At 46.5% G+C, this 14,318-nt stretch overlaps 1 protein-coding gene across 1 annotated transcript in view; it reads left to right on the forward strand.

Annotated features, from left to right (window-relative positions):
- The window catches only part of LAMP3 (lysosomal associated membrane protein 3), a 28,316-nt gene extending 14,315 nt beyond the window's left edge, over positions 1-14,001 (forward strand). The window contains exons 4-6 of the mRNA XM_008266569.4: positions 691-748; positions 4,070-4,237; positions 12,268-14,001. Of these exons, the coding sequence (XP_008264791.2) occupies positions 691-748; positions 4,070-4,237; positions 12,268-12,401 (360 nt within the window). The 3' untranslated portion in view covers positions 12,402-14,001. The remainder of the gene's footprint in view (positions 1-690; positions 749-4,069; positions 4,238-12,267) is intronic.
- The last annotated feature ends 317 nt before the right edge of the window (positions 14,002-14,318 follow it).

The following is a 14,318-nucleotide window of genomic DNA, read 5'->3' on the forward strand; positions in this document are numbered from 1 at the left end:
CAAGCAGTGGCTTAATCTGCTGTAGTGCAACACTGGCCTCTCCATGAACTTCACAAACCCCTTCCTAGAATGCCTGGCATGGGGTGAATATAAAAGAGTGAAAGCTGGACTTGAGGGCAGGCATTTTGGTGCAGTGGTTTAGATGCTGCTTGTATCCTGTATCAGAGTGCCTGGTTCAAGTCCTGGCTCTGGTTTGAATCCAACTTCCTGCTAATGTGCACCATTGGAAGGCAGCAGGTGATGACACAAGTAGTTAAGTCCCTGCTATGCACTGGGAGACCTGGATGGAGTTTTGAGCTCCTGGCTTTGGCCTGGCCCAACCCTGGCTGTTGTGGGCATTTAGGAAGTGAACCAGTTGGTAGAAGATCTCTGTCTCTCAGTCTTTCAAATAAAATAAATAAATGAAAAAGCTAGACTTGGATACACTCAGCTTTGAGGTAATATCTTTTATGTTTGTGACCTTGGGCAACTCATTGAGTCTCTTTTGCTTCTCATAGTTATTGCGAGGATTAAATAGAGCCAGGCACAGAAGTACCCACAAAACATTGAAATCCATGCATTGCTGTTTCACAATATGCATTTTCCGAAGATCCTCATGGTTTTCAGATCCATGTGCATGGATCTCAAAAATGCCTTGCAACACAATAAACTTGTCTTTTAATGGAAAGATTAACACACTCTGTCTTGCAGGATGAAAAATCATATTACATCAGTGAAGTGGGAGCCCTTTTGATGGTCTCAAATCCAGGTTAGTACTTAGAGAATGGCTGATCTGTCCATGATGATGCTGTATCTGCTGTCAACTCATTTTTCATCCAGCTGAATCTGTTAATCTTTGATGCTGTTTTCAGAAAGCAGAGAGAGTAACCAGCAATATAGCTCTGGGGGAACTTGTGCCAACTTTGTGCACTTCCGTTGGCCATCTGCTCATGAAGGAGGTTGGATTAGATTATATCAGAGATCATTCTGAGCAACAATCATTCAGTGAGTTTTTGACAGATTTGCTGTTGATCGTTCAATTCACTGTTTAGTCTTGGAATCATGCATTCATTCCACAAAAATATGGAAAGGTGCCAAGCCCAGTCTGTATTAGGCACTGGGGATCCATAATTATCTGAACCAATAGCTTCTGCCATCATGGAGCTTACATTCTAGAAGGAGGAGAGGACCAAAAACAAGCACATCAAATTATATGCTGTTAAGTTCTACACCAGCAGGGGAAATGGAGAGGGATGGAACTATTTTAGATAGAATCTTGAGGAGCCCTCAGTGGAGGAAGGCCCCTCTGTAGAGGTGGGGTTAAGAGAGATGTATCGCCCTTTGGAGATAATGGGCTTGGGGAAGCTCTTTCCAGATGGCAGAACAGCATTTGCACAGACCCTCAGGAGTGAGTTTTCCAGGATGTAGAAGGACCAGCAGTGTGCCCCGAGAGGACAGCTAGGCCTGAGCATGCAGGGCCTGTTTTCAGGGCAAGGTCAGGACTTTGGATTTTATTCTAAAGTGTGAAAGGATGCCATCAGAGGTCCTGGTATAGGTTGAGCATCTCTACCCCAAAAATATGAAATCCAAAGTGTGCCAAAGTCCAAAGTTTTTGGAGCACTAAATGATGCGACAAGTAGAAGATTCTGCATTGGATACCATGGGAGGGGACCCAGTCAAAATATGCACAATTAATTTAAAATATTATATAGAATTACCTTCAGGCTATATGTATAAGGTATACATGAAACGTAAATGAATTTTGTGTTTAAACTTGGGTCCCATCCCCAAGAAAGCTCATTAAATATCTTCAGATATTCCAAAATGTGAAAAGGTCTGAAATGTGAAACAATTCTGATCACCAACATTTAGGATGAGAGATACTCGGCTTGTATCAGATCTACATCCACAGTTTCACTTTGGTGCTATAAGGAGAATTGCCCTTGGTGGGGCAAGTTAAAAGAATTCCTACAATGTTTGATTGTAGAGAAGTAAAGCTTCCAATCAAGTCTGATATACTAGGAGTATTCGTGTCTGTTTTCTCCTTTCCAAAGTTGTATCTTTGGCCCAGCTTAAATACTATTCTATTAATTAAGAAACCTATCAAGAAACTTTCTAAGAAATGAAAATATAGAGCAGTGTGTACTTAAAATATAAACTATATTATATTGATACTGGCCAAAAGGATTTCATCACTGATTATTGCTTACACATAAGTAAAAGGTCTTAGTTGAGAACTCATTGTAATACATATTAACTCACCTAGATCTATCTTTTCATATGGGCCAGGGAATACATATTGTGAGTGATAGCATGAAGGACCTAAGTCATCATTTGCCATGACCTGATTTTACTGATAGGGTAGCTATCTCTCAAGAGGCAAGGGCAGGAATCATTAGGATAGAAATTAATTTAGAGGTTGAAGGAAAGAGGGGGTGGTTCTTGGTCCTGATGATGAAGGTTTAGCAGCAGCAACAGGAGTGCACTAGTCCCAGGAATGGTTTCCCACGGCCGCAGTACTGGTGGTATCAGTCATAGTTATTGGCTGTGACGGCAGCTGTGGTGTCGGTGAGGATGGCAGGAGTAGACTATTGCAGCATAGAACACACGATACAGTGGTGCACACACAGAATCCAGTATATCACGTGGGGCACCTGCAGGAGTCGGTGCCAACTCGTTGACTTGTCATGTGAGTATTTCTTACTATAAATTTTAAGGGAGATCAGATGGTAGGCTCCTCTGACCAGTGAATTTTTCTCCCATTTAGGAAGCCAAAGTATAGTCAGCAGGGTATTGTTGAGCATGGAATTAGAGCAATGGAGTTCACTGTATAATTAAAATGTTTAACTCCTTCTGCCTTGAAGCAACTACTGCCTTGTAGGGTGAGGCGAGCCTGTGAGCAGGTCCTTCCCCCCACCGACAGCACTCTGATGGAAAAGGTGGGCCTCTCCTGTCTCTGTTTCTGTGGGTTGGTTTTTCTTTCTGCTATATTCATACATTCCATCTGGTTATATGCAAATTCTCCACTGCTGACTCTGCTTCTCTGTTCTGATTCACTAGGGGTTCATGTGACTGAATGTCTCAGAGAGCAATTTCATTTCACTTACTCCTAAAGTTTTTTGTTGGTGCATCTCTGTAGCCCCCAGTCATCAACACTAGCTCTGTCCCCAGTGATTTAAAATAACTGAAGAGGGTTGGGTGTTTGGCCTAGTAGTTAAGACTCAGCTGAGATACTGGCATCCTACATTGGAGCACGTGGGTTCCATTCCTGGTTCCAGCTCCTGATTCCAGCTTTTTGCCAACACAGACTCTTGGAGGCAGTGGTAATGGCTCAAGTAATGGGGTTCCTGCCACCCATGTGGGAGACCTGGGTTGAGTTCCCAGTTCCTGGCTTTGGCCACAGCCCAGCCCCTGGCCACTGTGGGCCTTTGAGGAGTGACTGGGAGCATGCACACTCTCTGTGTCCTTCTCTCTCTCCCCCCCCCAGCCATCTCTCAAACAAAAATAAAATAAAATATAAAATATAAAACAACTGGGGTTTGGAGTTGTGGTGCAGCAGGTTCAGCCATCACTTGGGGAGCTAGCATCCCATATATGAGTGCAGGTTCAAGTCCCAGCTTCTACCTAATGTACAGGGGAAGGCTGTGGGTGGTGGGTCAAGTGCTTTGTTCCTGGATCCCATGTGGGAGACCTGGATGGATTTCTTGGCTCCTGGCAGCAGCCTGTCCCAGCTCTGGCTGTTGTGGCCATTTGGAGACTGAACCAGTCGATGGAAAATCTCTCTCCCTCTCTCTCACTCTCTCTTTCTGTCACTCTGCCTTTCAAATAAAGTAAATATACCTACATCTATACAACAGCTGAAGGAAACATGCCCCAGAGTTTTCACTGCAGCATTCTCCCATCCACTCCAAACACTACCAGGAGGTCTCTGACAGCACGCAGTGTCTCCCTACGGAGAAGGTGGCAGCCTCCGCAGAGAGTCCCGTGTAAAGGAGGGCCTTTCACTGCCCCAGGCAGCCCGGCAGCAGCGGGAACGCGACAGATGGCTGTGTGGATCCTCATGCAATTCTGCCTCACCGTTTGTTCTCAGAGAAAACGTACCAAGGGAAGAAGAGTGCTATGGCGTTCAAGACACTGATTGGACATTCCTTCAAGTGTGTGAGCGAACAGAGCCTCCAGCTGTCGCATCTGCTTCAGCTGAGAACCACCAATGTCCAACTCCAGGCCTTCGATTTTGAAGGGGACCGCTTTGGAAATGGTAAGTTGAGGGCGCATCAGGTCACAAAAGCAAACTTTGGGACTTGGGGACAGTTTCAAAGTGTGTTCGGTCAGGAGCAAGAATCCCCGTGAGCTTCCTGGCACCATACATTCCACATGGTTCTTATGGCCGAGTTTCTCTGGCCACCTCTCCCTCCCACCCCAAAACCAGACACCTGCACCCACGCATGCCCACAGCTCGCTTGCAGCAGGGGACATCTCCCCTGTGGGACCGACACACACGTTCTCACTCATGGAAACGCCCACCCTGCCTCGGACCAGCACAGAGCACAGTCCCCAGTCTCCCCGGGGACAAACTCCCAGACCTGGTAACACTCAAGCATGCTTGGAAAACAAAGATCCTGAGTATTTGTGATGTCAGAATGGATCCTCCCCCAGTCGCAGAGGGCAGAGCCAGGTGTGGTCATTCAAGATGGGGACCAACATGACCCGCTCTGCTTGGTTCCGAGCTGCTTTTTCTTAGTGTAGAGTTCATCTCCTGATTTCCGCTCTGAGTTTCTACTGCCACACTCAGAGGGAAACTGGGCTTTGGCGGAGCGCCAGGGATGGTCCACGGTGACTTTCCAGAAAAGTCCTTGTCTCCCTGCCGGGCAATCAGTGTTGGCTGGGTTTCTCCGTGTGATTCTTTTCTACATACCAAGTCATGGACTTCAGTCTCTGTGACACCCTCTTGTAAGAACCCAATCTGTTAAAAGTTCTCGAGGATCAAAACCAGATTTAGCTTGAGGTGTAGTTGATTTGCTTTGAGTTCCGTGATAAAGCGAGAGGCAGGTGTAGCGGAAAATGTTCCCTTAGTGCCAAGTGTTTCAGGAAGGAAGCATTTGGGCGCTGCTCGCCTTGGGCCCCCTAATTTCCCTAGGACTTTTCTGAGTCTTGCAGCCTCTGCTTTCGGCCTGCACCTTTCTCATAGGGGCGAAGATTCAATATGAAAGCTCGCTAGTAGGCATCGCCCCACTCTCTCTACCCTCAAAACGTCTCAGGTTGGGAAAGGATTATTTTTAAAATCCACTTGGAAGCTTTGGGAAGCCTCCGAAACCAACGATGGGATCTCGGCATCAGGTGTGCACCTGCTCTTCTTGCCTATCGGCACCGCCGGGAAGCAGCGAGTGAGCAGGTCCCGGAACTCACTGGGCACACGTGGCCTGCCCTCAGCGGTGCTCACAGGGAGATGCAGGCAAGCTCCGCCTTCAGCGGTCGGGGCACAGCGCCCCGGCACAGGCTTCCCGGCTGTCCCCGCCTCCTCTGCCTCACAGATCCGCACAATGCCTTCTGAAAGAGTTCTCTTGTTCACCCCTCATCCATGGCGTCAGCTCAAGCCCCTGTGCAGAGCCTTTGCGCTTTAGATTTCACTCAGATTGCTCAAATGTGAAGATGTACGTCATTCCGTAAATAGTAGCTGCTTCCAGAGAAGGGGGCCGGGAACACGTCACACTACCATGTGGTGTTAAGAAGACGCCAGAGGAAGCGTGGGTAACACTGCGTTGGGTGGTGAGACGGGGGTGCAGAGAATCCTGACGGGCGGGTGACATTTAAACAGGGGCTCGAGGGACCAAGGAGGAGTGAGCAAACGTGAGAGCTCAGCCTTGTCGCAGAGACTGTCCCCAGCTGTGGACTCCTGCCTTTCAATCTCCCCAAATCCTGGAGCCTGCGGAAGGTTTTTTTTTTAGCCTTCCTTGCCTTTCGCTGGCCAAGCAGCCCTTCGGCAAAGCACCAGGGTTGAGGAGACCGCCTGGGCTCGGCGGCTCTGCGCAGGACGAGTCTGTCTCCGCAGAGGCGTACCCTGGCTGCGACCGACCACCACCTCTGAGCCCAGACTCGGATTTCCTTCCTAGCAGCGCCCCCTGCCCCAGACCCGCGGAATCCTCATTCCTCTGGCGTGCGGTCTGGGGTCCGCCCCTGAATAGCCTCCCTCAAGAACCACCAGCGCCACACCTTTCAGACCCACTGGAAGGCGACCCTTTCTCCTCCTCCCTGTTTTCAGCTTCCTGTTCAATGAGGCAGCAGGTGGGAGGCCCGGCCGCTCCGGCTCTCCCTCGGTTTCTGGTCTGGGAAGCTGAGGCAGACAGGGGCGGTGCCAGGCGCAGCACTTGGGGCCAGCCTGTAACACCTGTTATTCCTACTTCAATTACAGCGAATGAATGCTTCAGTGACAGAAACAGGAGAGAAATCCCTGTGGCTATCGGCCTGAGTTTCACAGCTCTGCTGGTCATTTTGCTAACGGCGTGCCTGGTGGCCAGAAAGAGGCCCAGTAGAGGATATGAACGCATGTAGAGACCTGCCTTCAGACCGAGCAAGGAGCAGGCGGTGGGGAACCTGCCCCGCCTCAGGCCCTTGGGGAGCCCTCAGTTTCCGCCCCACGGCTCCTCTGCTGGCTTGGCAAGGGCAGCGCCACGCCCCCCCCCCCCCCCTTCTCCTTTTGGCTCGGACACCATAGCCCACACCTAAGTCAGACGGGCTGACTTCTAGAATTAGGGAGCGAGAGGCAGACACGTGAATGAGAAGGAGAAAGCAAAATCCCGAAGGGAAATTATTGCAGAGGACATTTTCAAGTTGCGTTGATTTTTCATATACATTTTAAAGAATCTACTATTCTGGTTTCTTTTAAATATCACTTTTTAAAAAAGCAATCCCTTTCAAAATAGATTATAAAGTGAGTTTAAACTCGGGTTTTACTCCAATTTGGGGGGGGGTGGGAAAAGAAAGGACATCTTTACTTAGCATTTTCTTTTTCCCAGAAATCTTTTATTTAAGGAGTACAAACTTTATAGATTACCGCAATTTTGATTTACTTACATTATAGATGGTCTTCATATGGTAGGTTTTTTTGTAATAAAGGACATAGTGTACCCTATGATAATGTATTATTGGTTAAAAAAGAAAGTCTTAGGGAGCTGCCTCATTTCACTTCCTAAATGGGAAACACATATGAAAGATCTTGGCAAACGAAACAGATTCAATAGATGTTAAGTCTCCAATTCCTTCCATTTTATTTGTCATCTGCCTTATTAACACGTCCTCCTGGTGTGTCTCCATTTTTCTTGGCTACTGTCCTATCCTTGTCAGTTTATTCACTTGGGCCATGGCAGGAGAGCAGGCAGGGGGAGCATTAAGACACTGGGAAACGGGGAGCAGGAGACAGACCTACCTGGGGGAGGCTGAGTACAACCTGCTTTGCTTTTTAGCAAACAGTCACACAAAATTGCTACGCCAGAAAGCTCCTGAGTGGGAGTGATAGGTAAAGGAGGACAAAAAACTCTATTAAAATACAGCTGGGGATGTTATTTTTCGTTTTCTGTTGCACTGACAGTTTCAGTTGGGGCTTTTGTGAGAAAAGGGAAAATAATGGATTTCTAGAAATTCGTAGCTGATTTTATGACCAGGAAGTTTTCTGGGTGGTGGTTGTTCTACATTTTCCAGAGGTGCCACTCATTTTTAATAGGAAGTTTATGAAATTTAGCAACATCTCTGTAACTATTGCTTATCTAGAAAAGTACTGGCACCCCCCACCCCGAGGTATTCTAGTTCTCCCCACTTTCTTGGAAGTGAGGGGGTAGAGAGGGCATAGGGCACTTTTAAGAGAACATTAAGAGCCCCTTAAGACGTGTGGAGTGCCAGGAAATGGCCCCCCTTAAACCAGGAGAGGTTGATGAGAACCTGAGGCCTGAGGTCGAGTGACTCAGCCTTTGCCAAGGCGCTGCTGTGGAGAGAGGCAGCCTCTTCCTCCCCTTCAGGCAGCAGCTGCTCCACACTCTCAGGTACCCAAGATGAAGGGCACTGGAAGAGCTTTGTAGTGCCCAGCGCAAGGTGTTTCTTCGCTGTGCCGCTGACCACGTGCAGAGTGGCTCCAGAAAGGTGCATTTCGAATCTGTGGAAGTGCCTCCCACAGCAGAGGAAACCAACAGGCAGAACTTAAGAGGAGGGGGCTGGAGGTTCGTGGAGCAGCAGCCCCCACCCTCAGTTCCAGTTTCCTGCTAATGTGCCTCCTGCAAGGCAGCATCTGATGGCCCAGGTAGCTGGGCCCTGCCACCCACATAGCAGACCTGGGTTGAGTTCCTGGTTCCTGGCTCTGGCCCAGTCCAGTCGTAGCCATGGCAGGCATTTGGGGGAGTGAACTAGCAGATGGGAGACCTTTCTGTCTTTGTCTGTTTCTCCTTCTTTCTATTCCTCTCAAATAAATAAAATACATAATTTTTTTTTTAAAGTGGGGGCCGGTACTGTGGCATAGTTTGTAAAGCCACTGCCTGTGGCACTGGCATCTTATATGGGCACTGGTTCTAGTCCCGGCTGCTCCACTTCTGATCCAGCTCTCAGCTATGGCCTGGGAAAGCAGTAGAAGATGGCTCAAGACCTTGGGCCCCTGCACCCTCGTGGGAGTCCCAGAAGAAGCTCCTGGCTTTGGATCAGCACAGCTGTGGCCATTGCAGTAATTTGGGGAGTGAACCAGTGGATGGAAGACCTCTTTCTCTGTGTTTCCCTCTCTCTGTCTGTAACTCTGCATTTCAAATAAATTAAATAAGTCTTTAAAAAAGTAAAGTGAAGAGTGAAGGGATAGACTGTTCATTTTAATTTTCCTAGCATCTTGAATGAGTTCTTTTGGGTGACTGCTACTGCCTAGGCCCTGGTTATCTAACCCACCACCTCTAATACCAACTGTTCTTTTTTTTAAAAAAAGATTTATTTATTTATTTGAAAGGCAGAGTTATACACAGAGAAAAAGAGAAAGAGAGAGGCAGATCCAGAGAGACAGAGAGATCTTCCATCTGCTGGTTCACTCCCTAAATGGCCACAACAGCTGGAGCTGAGCCCATCTGAAGCCAGGAGCCAGGAGCTTCTTCTGGGTCTCCCACATGGGTGCAGGGTCCCAGGTACTTTGGCCATCTTCTACTGCTTTCCCAGGCCATTGGCAGAGAGCTGGATCAGAAGTGGATCAGCGTGACTTGAACTGGCACACCCATTTGGGATGCTGGCACTGCAGGCAGTGGCTTTACCCACTATGCCATAGCACCAACACCATCATCTGTTTTTAATCCAGTGATTAAGACTGACTATTTCATCTGAATGAGCAGTGAAGAAATGCTCAGATTCCTTGTTCACTCGCAGTTCCGCCCACTTTGTGCAGGGGAGAATGGAGAGCGACAGAGCCAGGCTTCTTGTCATGCCTCCCCCTCTCCCCACCACATATATCCACCCCAAGAAGCCTATAAGGGAAGAAATTCTGTGAGCTTGTACTTGGCTTCCTAAACCTAGAAAGAGAAAAGAAATGGGTTTCTCTGTCTTCCTTTCTAACCTAGTAGGTGCACATGGTTCCCAGGAGGTCTAGGAATGGTGAGCACAGGAACTGAGGCCATTGAACTGGGGAACTAGTCCCAAACCCCGGGAGAGCTCCAAGCTGTAGCCATCTCCAGGCTACAGTAAGAGGTAGAATCCAAGGTCTAGCTTAAAGGAAACCTTAACGGGTCGCAGGTGTAATGGGCAGAAAGACCATAGGAAACTCCATTTCTGCACTCACATGCATGAGCACGAGGAAAACAACCCGAACGGCCATTTTGCAGAACTACAGCAGCCAGGGCCCGCGCAGTAAATCACAGTTAATCAGAGGAGGGAGGGTGTACTAATTTGCGAGGCCTGTCCTAACCAGGCGCCACGGACTGCTGCCCTAACAACACCTGGACGCCTCCAGCAGCAGACATCTGTGCTCTCCTCATTCAGGAGGCTCGAAGGCCAAGGGCAAGGTGTTGGCAGTGCTGGGGTCCCCGGAGGCCTCTCTCCTTGGCTGCGGATGGCCTGCATCCTCACGTGGCCTTCCTCTGCCTATTCTGTCTCCAAACAGCCTCTTCCTAGAAGGACACCACTCCTGCTGGGTTAATGGCCTCCTTAGAGACCTGCAGCCCTGATAGGGTCTGTTCTGTGGTCCCTTGGTTAGGGCTTGAACAAAGGAAAGGGAGAGGAGACACAGCTGTTTTCCTTCTATGAAATTCAACTAAGAGCCAAATCAACGACTTATAAAATCGCACTTGTCTGATCCTGTTTAAATGAAAGTACTTGTGTTTCTCTACTCGTATCTTTATAGTTCCAAAGAAAGATGCCTGAAATAATGTTTGTGTTAGCAATGACGATTTCTGGGTGCATGTTTTTGGGGTGACAGGCTCTTTTCATTGGTGATTTTCTTGATTATTTTAATGATTTGTAATGTGCACAAGCTGCTCATTAAAAATAAAATGGCTTTTCTTTAAGTATGCACATGAGTACACACACACACAGAGAGAAAGCAAATCCTTGGAAAGGGTTGGTGGTTCATTGAAGTAGAACTACAGTGATCGAATAACTACTTCTCTTTATGTACTCGTCTGCATTTTAAAAAATGTTTAAACAATGTTTACTTAGACAATTGAATAGTTTAACAAAATTACATGGAAGGTAAAAGTTGCCTTCTAGTTCCATCCCAGATTTTTGTGTATCTTTTCACAATGGACACACACACACACACACATTTATTTGTTTTGGTACATGTGATGCTTCATGGGTCTTGGGGAAATATTTTCATATCACACTGGGACTACCACATTCTTTTCAGTGGCTACATTGTATTCCATTGGATGAATACCATTTAAAATTTTCAAAAACTTTTAATTTTTAAAATTTAAAATAGTCTCTCTTTAAATGGACATTATTGTAAATGCCTTTTATAATTGTATGGCTACGTCTTTAGTGCAAATTCCTAGAGCTGGAATAAATAGATATGTGCTTTCTATTTTTAATTTTGTGGTTTTTTTTCCAACTCATTTTAGTTTCTTGTCAAATTTCTTCCTTATTTAGAAAATTTAGATAATAACCAGAGCATCATGAACTTCATCAGAGCGTCTCGTGAAAAGCAGCGTCCCCCACCCTACCCGGGGAGACCAAGCACTTTCAGCTAATCTTCATTTCTTCTGGTGGTTGGCTCTATAATTCTACAAAATTAAAAAACTTATTATACTATTCCTTAACTTGCCAGCTTTAGACTTTCTGCTATGGCACATAAAGTTTTTTGGTTACAGCCCTATTTTTGGTTAAATCAAAAGCTATATTATAACTAAGCAAATGTTGCCTATTGCCAAATCAAGTAGTGTACTAACAGCTTTTTTTCCTGAAATCTCCCATCTCCCCTGACCTCCTCTGACACTTGTTTTTGGACCCCAGGTACACAGAATTGGGTTAATGGTGATTCTTGATTCAGGATACAAACACAGTATTGGACCATGCAAAGACCTTACACATACATCTTCTTATCTATCCCTGAAGAGAGAGAGATTTAGGTCTCTACCTGCTTACCCTTCTCTCCCAAACATCCCCCACACTGAGTATTCTATCAAGTTCCCCTCTCTCCCCAGGACCCTGCATCTTTCTCCAGTTGATCCCTAAAGTTGTTTTTGTGAAATGCATGAAGTTTGTATTTCTTAAACAAAAGGTTTCTGGGGGAGGAGGGGAGAAACTAATTAGTGGCTGATCCAGTCAATGACAGCTTTAAATGAATTAAGCAACCGCTCTCTAATGGAATAAAGAAAAACCAGTCTTGATAAGTTCGCCAATTTCATTTCTAAATCATTTGGTCTATTTTCTAACGTTAGCTAAAAGTAGCACAAGAAAGCGTCAGGAGCACTGGAGAAGGTTTTAAAAGTGGGTAAGCGTCACAGGTTTTCGAGAGATCATCTGAAACCTACTGGGCTCTAGGGTGGGCACCTCCCACTCTGCAGGAGACGTTGCCTGCAGAATGACATTGCCCGGGGTTCAGAATGGGGGGCTAACGATTAGGGGACAGTAGGTGCTGAGAGGATGAGGTTCTTTTACCTACCTGCAGACACTCCTTATTTGCCTACTTTATCCATGAGGTAAACGGACTGCCCAAGGTCACATCATTTGCTAGTGCTGGAATTGAAAGTCGAGTCCCGAGCACTGGTTCTTCCAGCTCCAGCCCGCCGCCTCCTGGTCATCGCCGTCTCACCCGCATGTCGTGTTTGTTTTTTCTCTTAGTGGATGAGTGTTCGTCTGACTACACAGTTGTGCTGCCCATCATTGGGGCCGTCGTGGTGGGTCTCTGCCTTGTGGGTATGGGTGTCTATAGAATCCGCCTAAAGTGCCAAGCATCCGGATACCAGAGGATCTAATTGGTGCCCAGGGGAGATGAAAATCCTGGCGTTTGGAGGATTCTTTCATCGTGTCCAGAATGGTGGGGGCTTCTCTGAGAGTGTGGGTCCCCCAGAACATGTAGACTCCGATCTGCCGCTGAAACCAATGAGCCATTTGTTATCGAAGTTCATGCGGCACATCAGCGATGTCCAGTTTGGGGTTTTTGCTCATTTTGTGAAAGATTTCACGAGCTCTTTAAGAGGATTTTCCAGTTTCCTTCAGCTTAGTTTAACCCAAGTCCACATGTGACATATGTTGAATTGACAGCATGTATGTAAAGTGGCGTGTGCTTCCAAATGATGTCCCGAAGTGTCCATTTTAATTAATCTGCATGAGAGTTTTATTTTCCCTTTGATCCTTTCCACTTCAAAATGTCTTCTCTGTGTCTGTCAGTTGGCCTTCGGTGCTTTTGCTGTGTTTTATGTGACGCACATACGATTCTGAGATACTTACCTCCTTCACCACTTTGAATGTGTTTTCTTTTTTAAAAAATTTGTCAAAAAGAATAACATAACTCAGGTTGTGTAGGTTTTAATATGAAACTAACAAGGGGACCAGATCAGCTTCTGTTTCTTCGTGTGATGCCTCCTGTTCCAGATAAGAATTCAGTGGCTACAGATATCAGAAGTGAGTCGTAAGCAAGAAACTAGCATTATAGCCCTTAATTACTGAACACATGTCCCAGACACTAGGCTAAGCAGCATATATATATATGCATATATATATACATATACATATATATATCTTATTTAATTCTCACAACTTACAGATGTGTGAACTTAGGCCTCAGGGAGTGAAACCACTTACACATCACCCACCTAACAGGTGGCAGAGCCAGAGCAGAGCTCATGCTGGTCTGGTCCCAAGGTCTTTGGTCTTTTCAGCATACTGAGTTGTCTGCAGGAGCAATGGCACTAAGCACTTCCTGAAGCCACAGCCCAGCATTTGCCCCATTTTCACAGCGGACATGGATTTATCCAGAGCCCTAAGACGTTGGCATAGATCAAAGGAGCGCTTTGCAGGTGGTGAAACAGCCTTTCTTTAGTAAGTCCTCCACTCCCGTGAGGGATCCAGAGAGGGCTCTGCAGCACCTAAGCCATGTTCTCATTTCTATGGGCTTGCTTAGCTGTGGCTTTAAAGATGAAACAATGGAGAAAACGTCTCGAAATATTTCAGTTAGTGCCTTCAAAAAACAGAAATCTGTTACATTTCTTTCTTGAAAGAAGCACCCTCTGCGCGCGCCACCTTGTGGTCGTGTGCTGCTCCTGCACATTTATATCCCTAAGTTCTGATGTCGTTTAGGTCATTCCCCACAGCAGCCTGACAGGAATTTTGGCCCTGCTGGGTTTTGCTGCTAAAGAAAGGAACTCAAGTCAAAATTTCAGCAGAAAAGACCAGGTAACACTAGACTTCTTCAGTAAAGGAATAATTCACGTCAACCTGGAGGACAGACTGACTTCCCTGAGGCGTTCCCCTATGAGGCAATAGGGTTGGGGAGGTCCTGGCTTTAGTTTTCATAGACTATGAACTGTACGAAAGTGTTTGTAATAAAAATGTTGTGGAGATTCGTTCATGTCATTTCTTTCTTACGATTTGTCTTTTGTTCTACTGAAATTTTTGTTTCCAGTCTCAGTGGTAAGCCTGTCTTATGAAGCTTGCTGCTTAACAAAGTCATCTTGCTGTAGATAATTTATTTTTTAAAGATTTATTTATTTATTTGAAAGTCAGAGTTACACAGAGAGGAGAGGCAGAGAGAGAGAGAGAGAGAGAGAGAGGTCTTCCATCTGATGGTTCACTCCCCAGATGGCCGCAATAGCCAGAGCTGTGCTGATCTGAAGCCAGGAGCCAGGAGCTTCTTCTGGGTCTCCCACATGGGTGCAGGGACCCAAGGACTT

The sequence above is a fragment of the Oryctolagus cuniculus genome, chromosome 4 (genome assembly GCF_964237555.1).
Source record: "Oryctolagus cuniculus chromosome 4, mOryCun1.1, whole genome shotgun sequence".
Taxonomy (NCBI): domain Eukaryota; kingdom Metazoa; phylum Chordata; class Mammalia; order Lagomorpha; family Leporidae; genus Oryctolagus; species Oryctolagus cuniculus.